This window comes from Lampetra fluviatilis, chromosome 45 (genome assembly GCF_964198595.1).
Source record: "Lampetra fluviatilis chromosome 45, kcLamFluv1.1, whole genome shotgun sequence".
NCBI classification, from domain to species: Eukaryota; Metazoa; Chordata; class Hyperoartia; order Petromyzontiformes; family Petromyzontidae; genus Lampetra; species Lampetra fluviatilis.
In genome coordinates this window covers 5,358,065-5,375,477 of record NC_136319.1, presented here as the reverse complement: position 1 = coordinate 5,375,477, position 17,413 = coordinate 5,358,065, and the positions used below count along the sequence as shown (strand labels likewise).

At 48.5% G+C, this 17,413-nt stretch overlaps 1 protein-coding gene across 3 annotated transcripts; it reads left to right on the top strand.

Annotated features, from left to right (window-relative positions):
• LOC144947533 (uncharacterized) lies at nt 1-13,372 on the top strand. 3 transcript variants are annotated; one of them, XM_078876755.1, is made up of 5 exons: nt 1-331; nt 434-454; nt 3,420-3,557; nt 4,637-4,789; nt 8,947-13,372. In XM_078876755.1, exons 2-5 carry the CDS (start codon nt 449-451, stop codon nt 9,058-9,060), a joined length of 411 nt encoding a protein of 136 aa, XP_078732881.1. In that variant the 5' UTR covers nt 1-331; nt 434-448; the 3' UTR covers nt 9,061-13,372. The 3 variants fall into 3 exon arrangements, with proteins under 3 accessions (XP_078732881.1, XP_078732880.1, XP_078732882.1); XM_078876754.1 differs by having other exon boundaries at nt 431-454; XM_078876756.1 differs by adding an exon at nt 6,105-6,195 and having other exon boundaries at nt 1-454.
• Nucleotides 13,373-17,413: the final 4,041 nt, after the last annotated feature.

Sequence of the window (17,413 nt, the reverse complement as noted above, 5' to 3'; positions counted from 1 at the left end):
CCCGCGGTCTCCATGGCGACGCCACCACCCCCACCGCCGCTGCCATGATCCTTGGCGGCTTTGAGTCGGTCAATCCGCTTAAAAGCGTAACGCGATCATCGGTCACAATCCGTCGGCATCCGCTGCCATCGGCCCCAACCGACGCCGATTAACCCACTCCCAAGCCGTCTCCGTCTCTTAATCGGCGGGGAATCGATCGCCGTTCGAGTTTAAACCTCGCCGAGAAGGAGATTTGTGCGGTGGTGGAGGGGGGTGGTGGGGAGTTGGTGTCCATGGCAACCGCCCCCAATGGCGGCCTAGTCACACACAACCTAGGCAAAGCCTGCGTCGCGTAAGTTAACAAACTAAACTCACGGTGTTATTTTAAGTAACAAAAGTATTTTTTTTTAAAGTTTTATCTTCGCTACATTTCCGTTTCACTTCTCGGCAGAAGATCGTCGCCGCGCGAATGGCGGTGAGTAACGCGTTAAGTGTTACCGATACCAGCTACTGAGACTAACATTGCCCATAGACTAACATTGCCCATAGACTAGACTAACATTGCCATAGACTAACATTGCCCATAGACTAACAATGCCCATAGACTAACATTGCCCACAGACTAACATTGCCCACAGACTAACATTGCCCGAAGACCAACATAGACTGACATTGCCCACAGACTAACATTGCCCACAGACTAACACTGCCCATAGACTAACATTGCCCACAGACTAACATTGCCCACAGACTGACATTGCCCGAAGACTAACATAGACTGACATTGCCCACAGACTGACATTGCCCATAGACTAACACTGCCCATAGACTAACATTGCCCACAGACTAACATTGCCCACAGACTAACATTGCCCGAAGACTAACATAGACTAACAATGCCCATAGACTAACATTGCCCATAGACTAACACTGCCCATAGACTAACATTGCCCACAGACTAACATTGCCCACAGACTAACATTGCCCAAAGACTAACATAGACTGACATTGCCCACAGACTAACATTGCCCACAGACTAACATTGCCCGAAGACTAACATAGACTAACAATGCCCATAGACTAACATTGCCCATAGACTAACATTGCCCATAGACTAACACTGACCACTAAACTATATTGTCTGTTACCAGGTGTAAGGCTACGCTGAGCTGATGTTTCGCTCTTTTCAAACAAAGCAACCTGGCCATTACTAGATTATCGTCGACATTAAACACATTCCTCCTGCGGAGGGAGCTGGTAGGAACGTTGGGTTGCTCGGTCAATGGCCTGCAGGGTCAACGGCGGCGTGGTGTATTCCGCAAATATGCCCGACTCTGAGGGCGGGCACAAGCCGGCGTGAGTAGGTGAAACGTTGAGTTTTATAAGGGCACCACGGGGTGACCAGCCCCTCCCCACCCAGCCCCACCCCTCCCACCCCCCACCCAGCCCACCCTCCCCACCCAGCCCCTCCATACCCTCCCCTCCCCACCCAGTCCCTCCCCTCCCACCCAGCCCCTCCCCACCCAGCCCCTCCCTCCCCACCCAGCCCCTCCCCACCCAGCCCCACCCCTCCCACCCAGCCCACCCTCCCCACCCAGCCCCTCCCCAACCTCCCCACCCAGTCCCTCCCCTCCCTACCCAGCCCCACCCTCCTCACCCAGCCCCTCCCCACCCTGCCCACCCAGCCCCTCCCTCCCCACCTAGCCCCTCCCCACCCTGCCCACCCAGCCCCTCCCTCCCCACCCAGCCCCTCCCTGCACGACGGACGGACGGACACAATAATCCCCTGTGGGCTGGTGTAACCAGGAGGTTCCTAGCAGTATAGCAGCAAACTAATCTGAATCCATAATACGATTGTTTGGGTTAGATTGCATGAATATAAATGCGTTGTACTGGTAGAAACCACCTGGTTCCACCAGCCCACGGGATTATTGTGTCCGTCCGTCGTGCATCAAAAAATGGGAGGGGTCGGGCTGTGTGGAGAGGGGAGGGTGGGGAGGGGCTGGGTGGGGAGGGTGGGGGCTGGGAGGGGTGGGGCTGGGTGGGGAGGGGCTGGTCACCCCGTGGTGCCCTTATAAAACTCAACGTTTAAACTACTCACGCCGGCTTGTGCCCGCCCTCACAGTCGGGAATATTTGCGGAATACACCACGCCGCCGTTGACCCTGCAGGCCATTGACCGAGCAACCCCACGTTCCTACCAGCTCCCTCCGCAGGACAATGTGTTTAAAAAAAAAGTATTTTTTAAATATTTGTTTCACCTGAAGACGATTGCTTGTGTTGCGAACGAAACGTCGTGATTTTTTTAATTATTATTTTTCTATCTACATGACTTTATCGAAAGACCCAAAGAGTATAAACCCAATGTTTGTTTCGAAACAATTTTTTTTTAATTTAGCTAATTAACTTCGTTTTCAGAAGCGAACCTGACTGTCACTAAATCATAGCAGTGCAACAAAGTGGCTGATATCGTGTGAACATTTATAGCAGTAAAATTATATAAATACACAGAGACCCACAGATACCCAGACCCATAGAGACCAATAGATTAGCACGGTTGGCTACATATGCTGCCAAAGAAGGTCAAATTACACCAATGCTCACAAACCGCACGTAACCTAAAAGTCTGTTAGTTAAGCCTACACGGGGGTGGATCTTTGTCTTTGTGTTTATGCCAATATCTGTGTGTTTCTCCGTCTCTCTGCCTGTCTGTCTGTTTCTGTCTGCCTGTGTTTCTCTCTCTCTGTCTCTCCGTCTCTCTGCCTGTCTGTCCCTCTGCCTGTCTGTCTTTCTGTCTGTCTCTGTGTGTCTGTGCGAATGGGGAGCGGTGGTGTCGCGGTTAGCACGCTGCGCTACGAACCCGGCGACCTGAGTTCGATTCCCGCTCATGGTCAACACCAGTGACGATTATCAGAACCGATTCTGGTCCTCCCCTAGGTCGACGCAGCCTAAAATGAGTACCTGGTGCGGTGTGTAGTAAACATCACCATTCAGGAGACAAAAGCAGCCGGGCGTTTTGTTGGCCACCCACCCTCTTGTGTGCCGTGCCGGCCTTCATAGGTGCTCGTTAACAGCACTTGCCCCAACAGTCTGTTGAGGCTACAATGGGGGATATTTGTCTTTTTGTGTGTCTGTGTGTACAACGGAGGGAGGAGGAGCGACGCTCACAACAACGAGCATAGCGCCGCGTGGCTAAAGCACAGCAAGTTGGCACAGTAGGGGGCACAGGTGGTGCATCAGCCAGTCGTCTCAGTCAGTCGACCCGTGGCACCTGCTGGGTCTGCCCCGTGACCTGCCAGCGGGCATTCGACACTTCACGTGGTAGCCTCAAGGTGCACATGGCCTGGCACAAGCGTCGTGGTGACGTCACTGTGGCGAATGGCTGTTGTTGTTGTCTGTGTGTCTTTGTCTTCTCTGTGTGTGTGTGTGATGCAACTCCAGCCCGTCACCTTCTACGCGGTCACCGAAGCACCCAATATCTGGTCTCTTCCTCTCCCTCTGCCCGCCCTCCTCGTCGCCATCGTGGGGGCCTACGTCCTGTTGCTGGCGCTCGCTCTGCTACTGCGTTGCTGCTGGACGGTGCGGGCTCAATGGGCATTGTTGACGCCAAAGATTGACAGCAACAAATTGAACTGACTCTGTTTAACGCGTAGGAGGCTTTCGCGACCAATATCATCCATAAGAGGGTTTTTTGGGTTCAATCGCGTAAATATGTAAATGTGTCGTTCGACCCGCCATCACCCGACACAGCCATTTAGTAAAGGTTGTCACGTAAACAGAATGTGCCAATTGGTTGCTAGTACAGCACTAGTGTGTAGTGTAGTGTATAGTAGTGTATAGTGTAGTGTTTAGTAGTGTAGTGTATAGTGTAGTGTTTAGTAGTGTAGTGTATAGTGTAGTGTATAGTAGCGTAGTGTATAGTGTAGTGTTTAGTAGTGTAGTGTATAGTAGCGTAGTGTATAGTGTAGTGTTTAGTAGCGTAGTGTATAGTGTAGTGTATAGTAGTGTAGTGTACTAGTACAGCACACCGGTGTGTCTCTCACTGTTCAAATAAACCTACAATTAAAATTATAGACTGATCATTTCTTTGTCAGTGGGCAAACGTACAAAATCAGCAGGGGATCAAATACTTTTTTCCCTCACTGTACTACACTACACACTACACTATACACTACACTACTATACACTACACTACTATACACTACACTATACACTACACCACACTACACACTAGGGGTAACTGCCCCTTTCCTAGATACAGCCTAGATCTCTATCTCTATCGGTGTATCGCTCTCTGCATTTCTTTCTGTTTCTTTCTCTGTCTCTGTGTGTCTCTCTGTGTCTCTCTGTGTCTCTCTGCCTCTCTGTGTGTCTCTCTGTGTCTCTCTGCCTCTCTGTCTCTCTGTCTCTGTGTCTCTGTCTCTCTGTCTCTGTCTCTCTGTGTGTCTCTGTCTCTCTGTCTCTGCCTCTGTCTCTGTGTCTCTGTCTCTCTGTGTCTCTGTCTCTCTGTGTATCTGTCTCTCTGTCTCTGTCTCTCTGTGTGTCTCTGTCTCTCTGTCTCTCTGTGTCTCTGTGTCTCTCTGTCTCTCTGTCTCTCTGTCTCTGTGTCTTTGTGTCTCTCTGTCTCTCTGTGTCTCTGTGTGTGTGTGTACACGCAGGAAAGGGGAGGCTCCCCGTGTGACCCTGACGGCTGCTGCTCCCCCCCCTCTTCCTCCTCCTGCACCGACTGCTGCCTGAGCTGCGCTCGGAGCTGTGATTGCCGAGTTCCCACGGTGACCGGCTGCCTCGACTCCTGCTGCCCTCGTCCCAACGTGAGGCCGCTCGCGCCAAACTATCTCGGCTGTCTAAAGCTAAACCCTCTGAACTACCATTGGAACCTCATTTGCCAGTAAAAATATGATAATTGTTTTTTTTACCCTTCTATCTGGCAACAAAACTGACACCTTTTTTTACAAGGAGTCATGTTTACATAGACCACAATACCTGCAGTCATAATGCAAACAAAAACATAACTCTGATAATGTGCCTTTTGGCTTCATCTGGTCCAACACCATGTGAGACTAGGCTCTAAGGAAAGCTGTCTCGGGTGTGGACCAATCAACTTCAAGGACAGTGCATACATTATCAGAGTTTGTTGCCAGATAGAAGGGTAAAAAACCAATTACCCTCTGAACTAGTTAAGCCAATGAAGATGTGGCCACGAACTTTGAGCGTGTTGAATAGCTGTGAACCCCTTATCAGTGCCCCCTGCCTTATCACAGACCAACGAAGATCTTATTGGTGACCCCGTGCCCCTTATGAAGCTCAACGTTCACCCATCGCAAGGGAGAAACACAAACAAATAGACTATCACCACCACTACACTCATCACTAGTACTCTCTCCACTACACTCACTTCTAGTACACTCACCACTAGTACACTCACTACCACACTAACCACTTACACACTCACCACTAGTACACTCACCACTACACTCACCACTAGTACACTCACCACTAGTACACTCACCACGACACTCACCAATACACTCACCACTAGTACACTCACTAATACACTCACCAATACACTCACCACTACACTCACCAATACACTCACCAATACACTCAGCACTAGTACACTCACCACTAGTACACTGTGTGTCTGTGTGTGCGTGTCTATGTGTCTGTCTGTGTGTCTTTGTGTGTATCTGTGTGTGTGTGCGTGTCTGACTCTGTGTCTACGTGTCTGTCTGTGTATGACTGTGCGCATGTCTGACTGTGTGCGTGTGTCTGTGTCTTTGTGTGTGTCTGACTGTGCATGTGACAGTGTGCGTGTCTGTGTGTGTGCGTGTCTGTGTGCGTGACGGTGTGCGTGTGACGGTGTGCGTGTCTGTGTGCATGTGTCTATGTGTCTTTGTCTCTGTGTCTCTGTGTGTGCGTGTGTCTGTGCGTGTCTGTGTGCATGTGTTTGTGTTCGTGTTTGTGTGTGTCTGACTGTGCGTGTCTGACTGCGTGTGACGGTGTGCATGTCTGTGTGCGTGTCTGACTGTGCGTGTGACGGTGTGCGTGTCTGTGTGCGTGTGACGGTGTGCGTGTCTGTGTGCGCGTCTGACTGTGCCTGTGTCTGTGTGCGAGTGCCTTGCTCAGCGTTTCAGAAGCACCCGCGCCCACCTCTGTGATTGTAGCGGCATCGGCTGCAGCTTTGGTTCGTGCTGCAATTCCTGCTGCGACTGCAACAGTGAGAGAGCAACCGGATGGGGGGTGGGGGGGAGTGGTGGGGGTGGTGGGGAGGGGGGGACATCCCCCCCTGACCCCCACCCCAATCCCCCCCCCCTGCCACCTCTAACCTCTGACCCCAGGGAAATCTAAATTAGTTGCTATCATTTCAACAATCGTGGGGTGATTTACATCCTTTGGGAAGCTTCTTTTGTGATTCTTTTTCCTAAACGTAACGATTCGTCCGTCCTTTGATTGTGCGTGGTCTTTGGTGATTCAGGGATTCTTTGCGTGATCTCAATGAGTCTCAAGCGGTACGGCTAGTGTCCCCCCCCACCCCCCCCCCCCCCGTCGATTAACGATGACAATTGATTTAAAGCTTTCGTGACTGCAGGGTTTCATATTCTTGGTTCTTTCGGTAAAGTCACCACGTAGAAGGGAAATAATATAATAATAAAAATATAAAACAATTAAAATTCTCACGACGCTTCAAATTTTCTTGCTGTGGATTTCACACCTGATGATGATCGCTTGTGTTGCAGTCAATGTCGTGAGATTTGTTTTATTGACTTTACCGAAAGAACCAAGAATATGATGATCACCCTCCCAGCCCCTGCCTGCTGCCACATTTAGATAAACCCCTCCCCCCGACCCTGAACCAGTATTTAAGATCTTCTTAATTTTGGAGCTTTCGTGACTGCAGGAATTATTCTTTGGTTCTTTCGGTTAAGTCACGTCTAAAGATAAAATAATAATTTCGATTTAAGGGGACGGCTACTTGCGTTGTGGCCGAAACGTCGTGAGAATTGTTTTATTATGTTTTATTTTTATTATTTTATTACTTCCCTTCTACGTGACTTTACCGAAAGAACCAAGAAGATGAATCCCTGCAGTCACGAAAGCTTTAAATCGAAATTTAGTTGTTTTCATTTATTATTATTTTATTATTATTAATTTTTTACCTACGTGACTTTACCGAAACAACCTCAGAGTATGAATCCTTGCAGTCACGAAAGCTTCAAATCTAGAATTTTTGTTACTACGTTACGCGAGCACGCGCGGCGGTTCGCTCTTAATGCCCAGTTCCCATGTTCGACGAGCCTTTCAATTTGGCCAACGGCGGTGTTTTGGAGGAACGGATTAAAAAAAAAACACATTAACCCCGAGGGACTAAACTTAGTAGTAGGTTTTTACCCTTTCAACTGATACAAAAACTGACACCTTTATACAAGGCATCATGTTTGCAATAACCACAACACAAGCAGTCAAAATGCAAACAAAAAGAAACAACTCTGATGATGATAATGATATGCACTGTCCTTGAAGTTGATTGGTCCACACCCGAGACAGCTTTTCTTAGAGCCTAGTCTCCACTGGTGTTGGACCAGATGACGCCAAAAGGCGTACAACTCAAAAACAGCGCACTATCAGAGTATTGAGAGCTCGGGGTAAGCATTTACACTATGAGACCTCCTTTACCAGTGGCAAAATATAGTAGTAGGTTTTTACCCTTTCAACTGGTACAAAAACTGACACCTTTATACAAGGCATCATGTTTGCAATAACCACAACACAAGCAGTCAAATGGTGGTTTTGTGGAGATCTTTCCGCGATATTTTCGATGACTTTTGAGTGATTTCCGCTTGCTTTGAAATCGCTTTTTCAATTGCTTTTGTTGCATGGTTTGGACGCGATTTTAATCGTTTCAAGAGATCTGTGATTTTTATTTCGTCTGACTTGAGGTGTCTGATTTTATTGATTGAGATCTTTGCGCGATTTCAAAGATCCTCATGAGCTCGTTGAGAAATTGTCAATCGTTTGTGCACAATCTGAGATTCATCTTTTTGGTTGTTTCGGTAAAGTCATGTAGAAGGGAAATAATAAAATAATAAAAATTTAACGTAATAAAATTATATAATATTATATTATTTTATTATGTTTTATTTTTATTACAACATAATAAAATAATAGAATATTATATTATTTTATTATGTTTTATTTTTATTATTTCCCTTCTACGTGACTTTACCGAAAGAACCAAGAAGATGAATCCTTGCAGTCACGAAAGCTTTAAATCGAAATTCAATCTGAAATTATTTTGACGTGGTTTTTAATGTTCTGGTTACATCACATTCTGTCTCGAGTAATTTCGTCTACGTGTATACATACATCTATCTGTCTGTGCTTATCTGTGTCTCTCTCTGTCTCCCTTAGTCTCCATCTTAATCTCTCTGTATTTGCATACGTCTCCCTCTGTCTCTGTGTCTCTCTGTGTTGTAGCTCTGTGAGTCCATTCTGTACCTCTGCTGCTCATGCTCTGAGTGTCTGTGTCTCCGTCTTGTAGCCTTAGTGAGTCCAGGTTCTGAGTGTCTCTGTCTATGTGTCTCTCTGTGTTGTAGCCTTAGTGAATCTAGGCTCTGAGTGTCTGTTTCTGTCTCTCTGTGTTGTAGCCTTAGTGAGTCCAGGCTCTGAGTGTCTCTCTGTGTGTCTCTCTGTGTTGTAGCCTTAGTGAGTCCAGGCTCTGAGTGTCTGTCTTTGTGTGTTGTAGCCTTAGTGAGTCCAGGCTCCGAGTGTCTGTCTTTCTGTGTGTCTCTCTGTGTTGTAGCTCTGTGAGTCTAGGCTCTGAGTGTCTGTCTCTGTCTCTCTGTGTCTCTCTGTGTTGTAGCCTTAGTGAGTCTAGGTTCTGAGTGTCTGTCTCTGTGTCTCTCTGTGTTGTAGCCTTAGTGAGTCTAGGCTCTGAGTGTCTGTCTCTGTGTGTCTCTCTGTGTTGTAGCTCTGTGAGTCCAGGCTCTACCGTTGCTGTCCGTGCTCCCAGTGCGTCTGCGGGTGGCATGAGCCCGACTGCAACAACTTCAGCTGCATCTGCTGCTCACTGCGACTCAACTGAGTTCACCGTATCGGAGCGGAGACTCACAGCGGCCTTCAGCGTGTCTTAGGTGTGCCTGAGTCTGTGTGAGTGTGTGTGGTGGTAGGTGTGTGTGTGTGGGGAGCGGTAGTGTAGCGGTTAGCGCTACGCTGCGCTATGAACCCGGCAACACAAGTTCGATTCCCGCTCACGGCCAACACCAGTGACGATTATCTGAACCAGTCCCGGGCCTCCCCTAGGTCGACTCAGCCTCAAATGAGTACCTGGTGCGGTGTGTAAACATCGCCACTGGGGAGACAAAGGTGGCCAGGCGTGGTGCTGGCCACCCACCCCCTCGTGTGCCGTGCCGGCCTTCATAGGTGCTCGCTAACAGGACTTGCCCCTACAGTCTGTTAAGGCTATATGGGGGATCTTTGTGTGTGTGTGTGTAGTGGTGTGTGTGTCTGTAGTGGTATGCACAAAGCTTTAACAGAAAATCGGAGGCGCAGGAAGACTACCACCACGGACTGGTCAGGAGTTCAAATCCATCACCTGCCACAAAATCTGCAAGTCAAGGATCGGCCTTGTCAGCCACCTGCACGCCTGCCAACCACATGGGCCTCTTCTTCCTCACTGATTTTCGCAAGCGAAGAACCAGCCGCCACCGACGACAACGAGATGTGTGTGGGTGTTGTGGTAGATGTGTGTGTGTTGTGGTAGGTGTGTGTGGGTGTCGTGGTAGGTGTGTGTGTGATACGACCAATCAGGCCTTCATGATGATGGGCAGTCTCCGGTAAAGCTACGTGGCGGAGAATCGGAGCTATTCCCTGTTCACCTTGGGGGTGCGACAGGGATATCCTCTGACTCCTATATTATTTAACATCATCTTTGACCACGTAGTTTGAGAAGCTTTCTATGGCTGTGCCAAAGCAATTTCCATCCGGTACAGATATAATGGGAGGCTGATCGATGCTCGGGTGCGGTCGAGGTATGGCTCCCTATTGGTCAACCATGTTATGTACATTGATGATCTGATGATTGCTGATCAATCTGAGGGGTTGGAGGCTCTGCTGCTAGACCTGGAGCTTGCCACTAAGAGGTGGGATCTTACCAACAGCCTAACCCAAAACAAAGCACCTGCCTGGGTATTTCGTGCCAGCGAATACTCCACCTCCTCAACTCCCCATGAGTGATGGGACAGCTGTGGAGAGCGGGTGCTCATGGCTATCTATAGTTTGGCAACAGAGGTCTCACTGAATCAGTCGAGCAGCATTTTTCTATCGGCTGCTAAACGCTGTGTGGAGGCTACCTGGCCTTTACACTGAGACCCCCTTTACCAGTGGCAAAATATAGTGATAGGTTTTTACCCTTTCAACTGGTACAAAAAAGGCTCTAAGAAAAGCTGTCTCGCGTGTGGACCAATTAACTTCAAGGATGGTGCATATCATTATCAGAGTTTCTTTTCGTTTGCATTTTGACTGCTTGTGTTGTGGTTATTGCAAACATGATGCCTTGTATAAAGGTGTCAGTTTTTGTACCAGTTGAAAGGGTAAAAACCTATCACTACCTGGCCTGTCGCTTCACTCGAACCACCGGGTCTTTTCGGCCACAGTAATGCACTCCCCTCTGTATGCTTCTGAAATGTGGATCCCTTTAAAACACATTCCTGCGGAGGGAGCTGGTAGGAACGTTGGGTTGCTCGGTCAATGGCCAGGGTCAACGGTGGCGTGGTGTATTCCGCAAATATGGCCGACTGTGAGGGCGGGCACAAGCCGGCGTGAGTAGGTTAAACGTTGAGTTTTATAAGGGCACCATGGGGTGACCAGCCCCACCCAGCCCCACCCCACCCAGCCCCACCTTCCCCACCCAGCCCCTCCCCACCCAGCTCCTCCCTGCACGACGGTCAGACAATCCCCTGTGGGCTGGTGGAACCAGTGGGTTCCTACTAGTAAGAGGAACATTGCACCGGTGTAAAACATTTAGGCTGGCCCTGCCTACGATCCATCGGTTTAACCTGCGGTCTGGATTGTGTGAGGGGCCTCACACCTCCAGATAGATCTGGATATTCCCATCGGTGAGCTCCGGAATACAAGGCTATATTGGCTGGGTCATGTTGCCCACATGCACAGCCCTATCGCCTCCCCAAGCAGCTTTTGTTTGGCCGGATAAGAGGGGGCTGGATTGGCGCAACACAGACTGGAGAAGAGACGGAGTTGATTTGGTACAGAAGGACGTGGAGCTGAGTGGATTTGCCGATGACCGGTACCAGCGGTGTCAAGATCGCCCTCTTTCGAGGAGGCTCGTGAAGGACGCGGCTACTGGGCAGTTGGAGGCACTTGCCCTGGAAGCAACAACGGAGGGTGGAGGAGCGATGCTCGCAACAACGAGCCGAGCGCTGGGCATCTAAAATCCATCAATTTGGCACAGTATGAAGAATAGGTGGTGCGTCTGCCAATTGTCTCGGTTAACCCACGGCACTTGGGTCTGTCTGGTGACCTGCCTCCGAGCCCTCGACACTGCACGTGGCCTCAAAGTGCACCGAGCCTAGCGCAGGCTCATCACTGCCACTTGGTGGTGAACAGGAGCTACTGTTGCTATGTGTGTGTGTGTTTGTAATTGTGTGGGGAGCGGTCGTGTAGTCGCGCTACGAACTCGGCCACCAACACCGGTTGACGATTATCTGAACCGGTCCTGGGCCTTCTCTCCTCAAATGAGTAACCTGGCGTGGTGGTGTAGTAAACATCACCACTGGGGGAGACAAAGGCGGCCGGGCGTGGTGCTGGCTACCCACTCCCCCCCCCCCTTGTGTGCCACAGTGCCGGCTTTCATAGGCGCTGCTGCTATTCGCTACGAACAGCACTTGCCCCAACAGTCTGTTAAGGCTACACGGAGGATCTTTGTATTTTTCTTTGTTTACAATTGTATATATGTGTGTGCGTATGTATATATTTGCATGTACAAGTGCCACATTCTCGGTCTGCTACAGATGGTTTAATCCGATGGTTGTCTACACAGAACATCCTCATTAAGTCTCAAGATGCTTATTCATCAGGATCCTGGCACAGTGTTTTATTTTCTAGCATCACCGGCCAAATTCTCTCTTAAATGTGTAGAGACGTTGATTCTGAATGTTGGAGGGGGGAAAAACCGGAGGATTCCGGAGAAAAATCCACGCAGTGACCACCACGGGAGAGAGAGAGGGAGAGACGCAGACTCCAAATATACAGCAGCAGGCGTCATCCGTGTCGGGATCGAACCCACGACCTCCTGCATACCAGGCGAGGGAGTTAACATCTCACCAAATATACAGTAGCAGGCGTTGTCAGTGTCGGGATCTTTAAGCCCACGACCTGCGTACCAGGTGGGATAGTCAACATTTCTCTAGCCACCGTGGCGCCCTTTGATAAACCTACAATTAGAATCAGAATATTTATCGTGGTAAAATACCTTGATTCATAAATCTCTCTGCTCACAGATGTCCAGTCGGGGCACGGGGTAGGAATGTTACAAGAAAAAAACACGACACGAAAACACGATGGCAGTGAAAAGTACAAGATAGGTAAAGAAATCACCCAAACACATACAAATACAACACTCAGCTATCCCCATCCTACCAGGCAAAGCCCACTAAGGTATTTAATTATTTTTCAAAAGCGACCTGGCCATTGCTAAATTATAGCAGATCAACTAAGTGGCCCCGTGATTTGGACATAGAAAGCAGAAAAAATATCTAAATAGTCTAAAACGCATGTTTTTAAATGTGGAGGGAAACCCCGGAGAAAAAATCCACGCAACCGCGTGCAGAGAGAAAGATGCAAACTCCAAATAAGCAGCAGGCATCAGGGTCAGGATCGAACCCACGACCTCCTGCATACAAGGCGAGGTAGTGAAACATTTCCTAGGAACTGTGGCAGGACACTCCCTTGAATGAAGAGATCTTGAGACTCTGTGAGGCTCTGTCATGTTAAAGCGAACATAATTGAAAATGATAATGAATTAATAAAGAATCAATGGTCACCATCACACGCTGCGTTCGTGATTGATCACATGGCTGCTGCAGACCAGAAGGTTACAATTCGACATCGAGGTGAGTTGGCGAGCCAGGTGATTGCGTTGGGAGTACAGGGACTACCTCGACTTACGGACTTTCAGAGATACGAACGAACTGTTCAAATATGTCCAATTGCCTGTTCGGACGAAGAGTCGAAATTTTAACCGTCACAAGAAATGGCGGTGGTGGCATCTATGTCTGCAGAATGTGAAGAACCAGTGGCATCTACATATACAGAACGTGAAGAACCAGTGGCATCTACATCTGCAGAACATGAAGAATCAGTGGCATTTAGAGAACGTGAAGAACCAGTGGCATCTACATCTACAGAACGTGAAGAACCAGTGGCATCTGCAGAACGTGAAGAACCAGTGGCATCTACATCTGCAGAACGTGAAGAACCAGTGGCATCTACAGAACGTGAAGAACCAGTGGAATCTACAGAACGTGAAGGACCAGTGACATCTACAGAACGTGAAGAACCAGTGGCATCTACATCTACAGAACGTGAAGAACCAGTGGCATCTACAGAACGTGAAGAACCAGTGGCATCTACATCTGCAGAACGTGAAGAACCAGTGGCATCTACAGGAGATGACATGACTTCTAAAGCCATTCCCCGTGTTTAGTGTACACGCCGTACAACTTGTTTGAAATCGGCAGGAGTAAAGTTGGGACTTACGAACACAGACCTCTGGAACTTGACTCTTCCGTAAGTCGAGGTATCAGAGCGGTGATTCATCGCGGCGGTGATGCCTCTTCGTCGTCGTCCGTCTTTGCGAGTCGGGCGCCGAGTCTGTCACAGAATGTTTGGTATTTAGACTGCAGCAGCAGCAGGAGGTGGATAAATCTGATGAGATATGAAGCTCTTTGTTTGGCACAGACGTCCAGTTAGAGGCCCACGGGGTCAGAACAACAACAAACAACGGACAGACAAAACACAAACACCAGCGACAGCGGTGCAATGCACAGGGGAAGAGTAAACACATACAGTGGTACCTCGGAGATCGAACTTTATTCCTTCCAAAACCGTGTTCGGACACCGATTTGTTCGAACACCGAATCAATTTTCCCCATAAGAATTAATGGAAATGGCATTAATTGGTTCCCCACCCAACGATGCTCCTATTATGGGCCATTTTTACGCAAAGTTTACAATATTAAAATACAGTACAGTACTTAAAAGCATACACAAAACGAGAAACACAGTTTTAATTAATAGAATAAATGAACATTGAACTTCACTTTCCCTGTGTAGAGGTGTTACGGAGGGGGTGTTATAGAGTTGATACGGATGGGAAACAAACACACTGGGCGTGGCCATGTCTGTACGCGAGCAGGTGCTTACATCGACGTCCGCGCCGTTTAGCCTGGGGGGCTAATACGGCGCTGGGATCCCCCATGGCCCCACCCCTCAGGGGGGCGTGGCTATATAAGGCGGTGAGCCAGAGGGCTCGGGGTTGAGTGTTCAGCTTTAACCAGAGAAGCAAGAAGACCTGCTAGATAAGCCCTGGGACTCCCTTGGATCGCTGTCCTTTTCAGGACCGACCAAGGCCAGCCAGTGGCGTGGCCCCAAGAGCCCAGAGCCAATGCTCTTGTAAGAGCCGGTCTGGGAACTCAGGGTGCCGTAATCCCAGCTTAACCAGGGCTGGGTTAGCTAGCCTCCCCTAGCCCGATAGTGGAGGACCTAGGAATAGGCTAGCTGTAACATAGGTTGTCGATCTCCCAGTTAGACGGGTGGAGGGGCCGATACCCCTCCGAATGTTGTATATCTCGGCCTGTAGATAAAACTGTGTTGAATAAATAAGTGTGCCTGCGACTACGTCGTCCAAGCCTCCTTGAACCACACTACACCTGTAGTAAGGAGAGTGGATGGTATATATTTTTAGGTTTTTTTGGTAAAGTCACGTAGGTGAAAAATTAAAATTAATAAAAGTAAAATAAAAATCAAGTGATACAGCTATCGTATCAAGTGATACAGCTATCGTGCTGTGACGGTTCTACCTGAAGACGGAAGCTTGTGTTGCCTCCGAAACGTCGTGATTTTTATTTTACTTTTATTAATGTTCATTTTTCACCTACGTGACTTTACCGAAAAAACCTAAGAATATGAATCCTTGCAGTCACGAAAGCTTCAAATCTAGAGAGTGGATGGCTTTAGTGGAAGGTGGTGAGGAGGGGGGGAGGAGGAGGTGTCAGTTGTTGCTTGAAAGTGGAGTCCCCCTCCATAAAAAAAACGTTGGGTAATTGCCCTTCTGGGGTTCTTTCTTTTCTTTGCCTTTTTTCTAGCACGAACTGCGATTCACTTGAGGGCCTTTTTTCTAAAAACTGATCAAGAGAGGATTGTTTCTGCCTCCCTTTTAAGATGTTTCTGGATGACTCAATGCATTATGATTATAAAAATCGCCTGCTCTGCTGGCTACTGCCTTATCTGGATGATATTTTTCTACAAAATTGTGTAACTCAGCCAATTTTGCCATCATTTCCTTTATCAGTGAACTAGGGGCACGATCCCTTCCCTCATCGTCCTCTGAAGACGTGGTCCTCTTTTGCTATCTGTTTTGGCTTATCACTACTACTAACCTTTTTTTAGGATCCATTGTGTATGGATAAACAGAAAAAAACACTAAAATAAATGAAATTAACGAAAAAGTTAACGGAACGATGTTTTGCGGATCTGCACTGGGCGAGAGCTAAACTGGGTCAATCGCCTTTGTCTCGGTCGACCCTGGCTACGCGTCTCGGCCCAAACAGGTTCTTTCCAGTTGTTCGACCTCTGAATTTTTGTTCGATGTCCGGGGCAAAAAAAATTGTCAAAAATTTTGTTCGATCACCGAATTGCTCGAGTTCTGGGGCGTTCGATCTCTGAGGTTCTACTGTAGACTGAAACTAAATCACAATTCAACGAAGTGTACATACAAGTGAAACGACTCGCAAATACCCACAATAAATTGAGTCCCAGGCGTGCGTTGTGTCGTTGTGTATAGTGTGGTAGTGTATAGTGGAGTGTATAGTGTAGTGTACTAGTACAGCACACCGGTGAGTTGAAGAGCCAAGCCACAACATTTACAATCCGAGTCCCTTGATTTGAAGCCTTCGTGATGGCAATAATCCATACTCTTTGGTTCTTTCGGTAATGTCCACGTAGGTAGAATTTCTCACATTAACATCATGCTAATCTCTCAACTGTACCCAGTTACATGCTAATTTCTCACATTAACATCTCTAGCCCTGGCCACTTCTTTATGACCCTTGGGCTACACCCATTTCAAACCTTTTAAAACAGTCTGCCTCAGCAGCAGGCCACGCTTTATTTTATTTTATATTTTATTTTATACCTACGTGGACTTTACTGAAAGAACCAAAGAGTATGGACTCCTTGACTTTTTGAAGCTATTAACGTTACATTTATCTTCTTGGTTCTTTCGGTAAAGTCACGTAGAAGGGAAATAATAAAATAATCATAATAAAAAAATGTTTGATTTTTATTCTTTTATTATTTCCATTCTACGTGACTTTACCGAAAGAACCAAGAAGATGAATCCCTGCAGTCACGAAAGCTTTAAATCGAAATTTAACGTTACATTTGTTTATCACGTTCCAGTGCCGTATTATCCGTTCTTTTTCCATTAGAAACCCAAAGTCCCATTTAAGCGTTAACATTTTTTTTGAAGCGCCCTGCATAGACGGCAGTCTACTAGGGGGCCTCTTGTATCAATATACAACCACAGCACGGGGTCGGTCCGGGCGTCGTGATTTGCTCTTGAAGCTCATCACCTCCCCTCGTCCTCGCCCCTTTCACCCTTCTCGAGCTCCCTTTCTAGAATCTTCCCTCACCGTTTTCCCTGCAGCCGATCCCCCGTCCCTCCCTCCTCCTCCCTTCTCCTTCCTCCTCATTCCTCCTCCCTTCAACTTCCTCCTCCTCCTTCCTCCTCCCCCCTCCCTCCTTCCTCCTCATTCCTCCTCCCTTCAACTTCCTCCTCCTCCTTCCTCCCATCGTCCTCCTTCCTCCTCCCCCCTCCCTCCTCCCCCTTCCCCCTCCCTCCTTCCTCCTCCCTCCTCCCTCTTCCTCCCTCCTCCTTCCCCCTCCCTCCTCCCTCCTCCTCCCCCCTTCCTCCTCATTCCTCCTCCCTCCCTCCAACTTCCTCCTTCCTCCTCCGTCCTCGTCCTCCAACGGTTCCCAACCGTCACGCTCTGGGTTTCCGCTGTTTCCCACCTTTCCCCCTCCATTCAAACAATTCTTCTGCCCCCCCCCTCTGCTCCCCCCCCCATTTTCCTCCCCCTCTGCCCCCCCCCCCTCTGCCCCCCCTAATAGCGTCGCTCGCCCCACTCCACTCGTGCCAA

Coding starts and splice junctions, on each gene's coding strand:
- LOC144947533 (XM_078876755.1), top strand. Junction 3,558..4,636: donor TACTGCGTTGCTGCTGGACG/GTGCGGGCTCAA, acceptor GTGTACACGCAG/GAAAGGGGAGGCTCCCCGTG. Junction 4,790..8,946: donor CCTGCTGCCCTCGTCCCAAC/GTGAGGCCGCTC, acceptor TCTGTGTTGTAG/CTCTGTGAGTCCAGGCTCTA.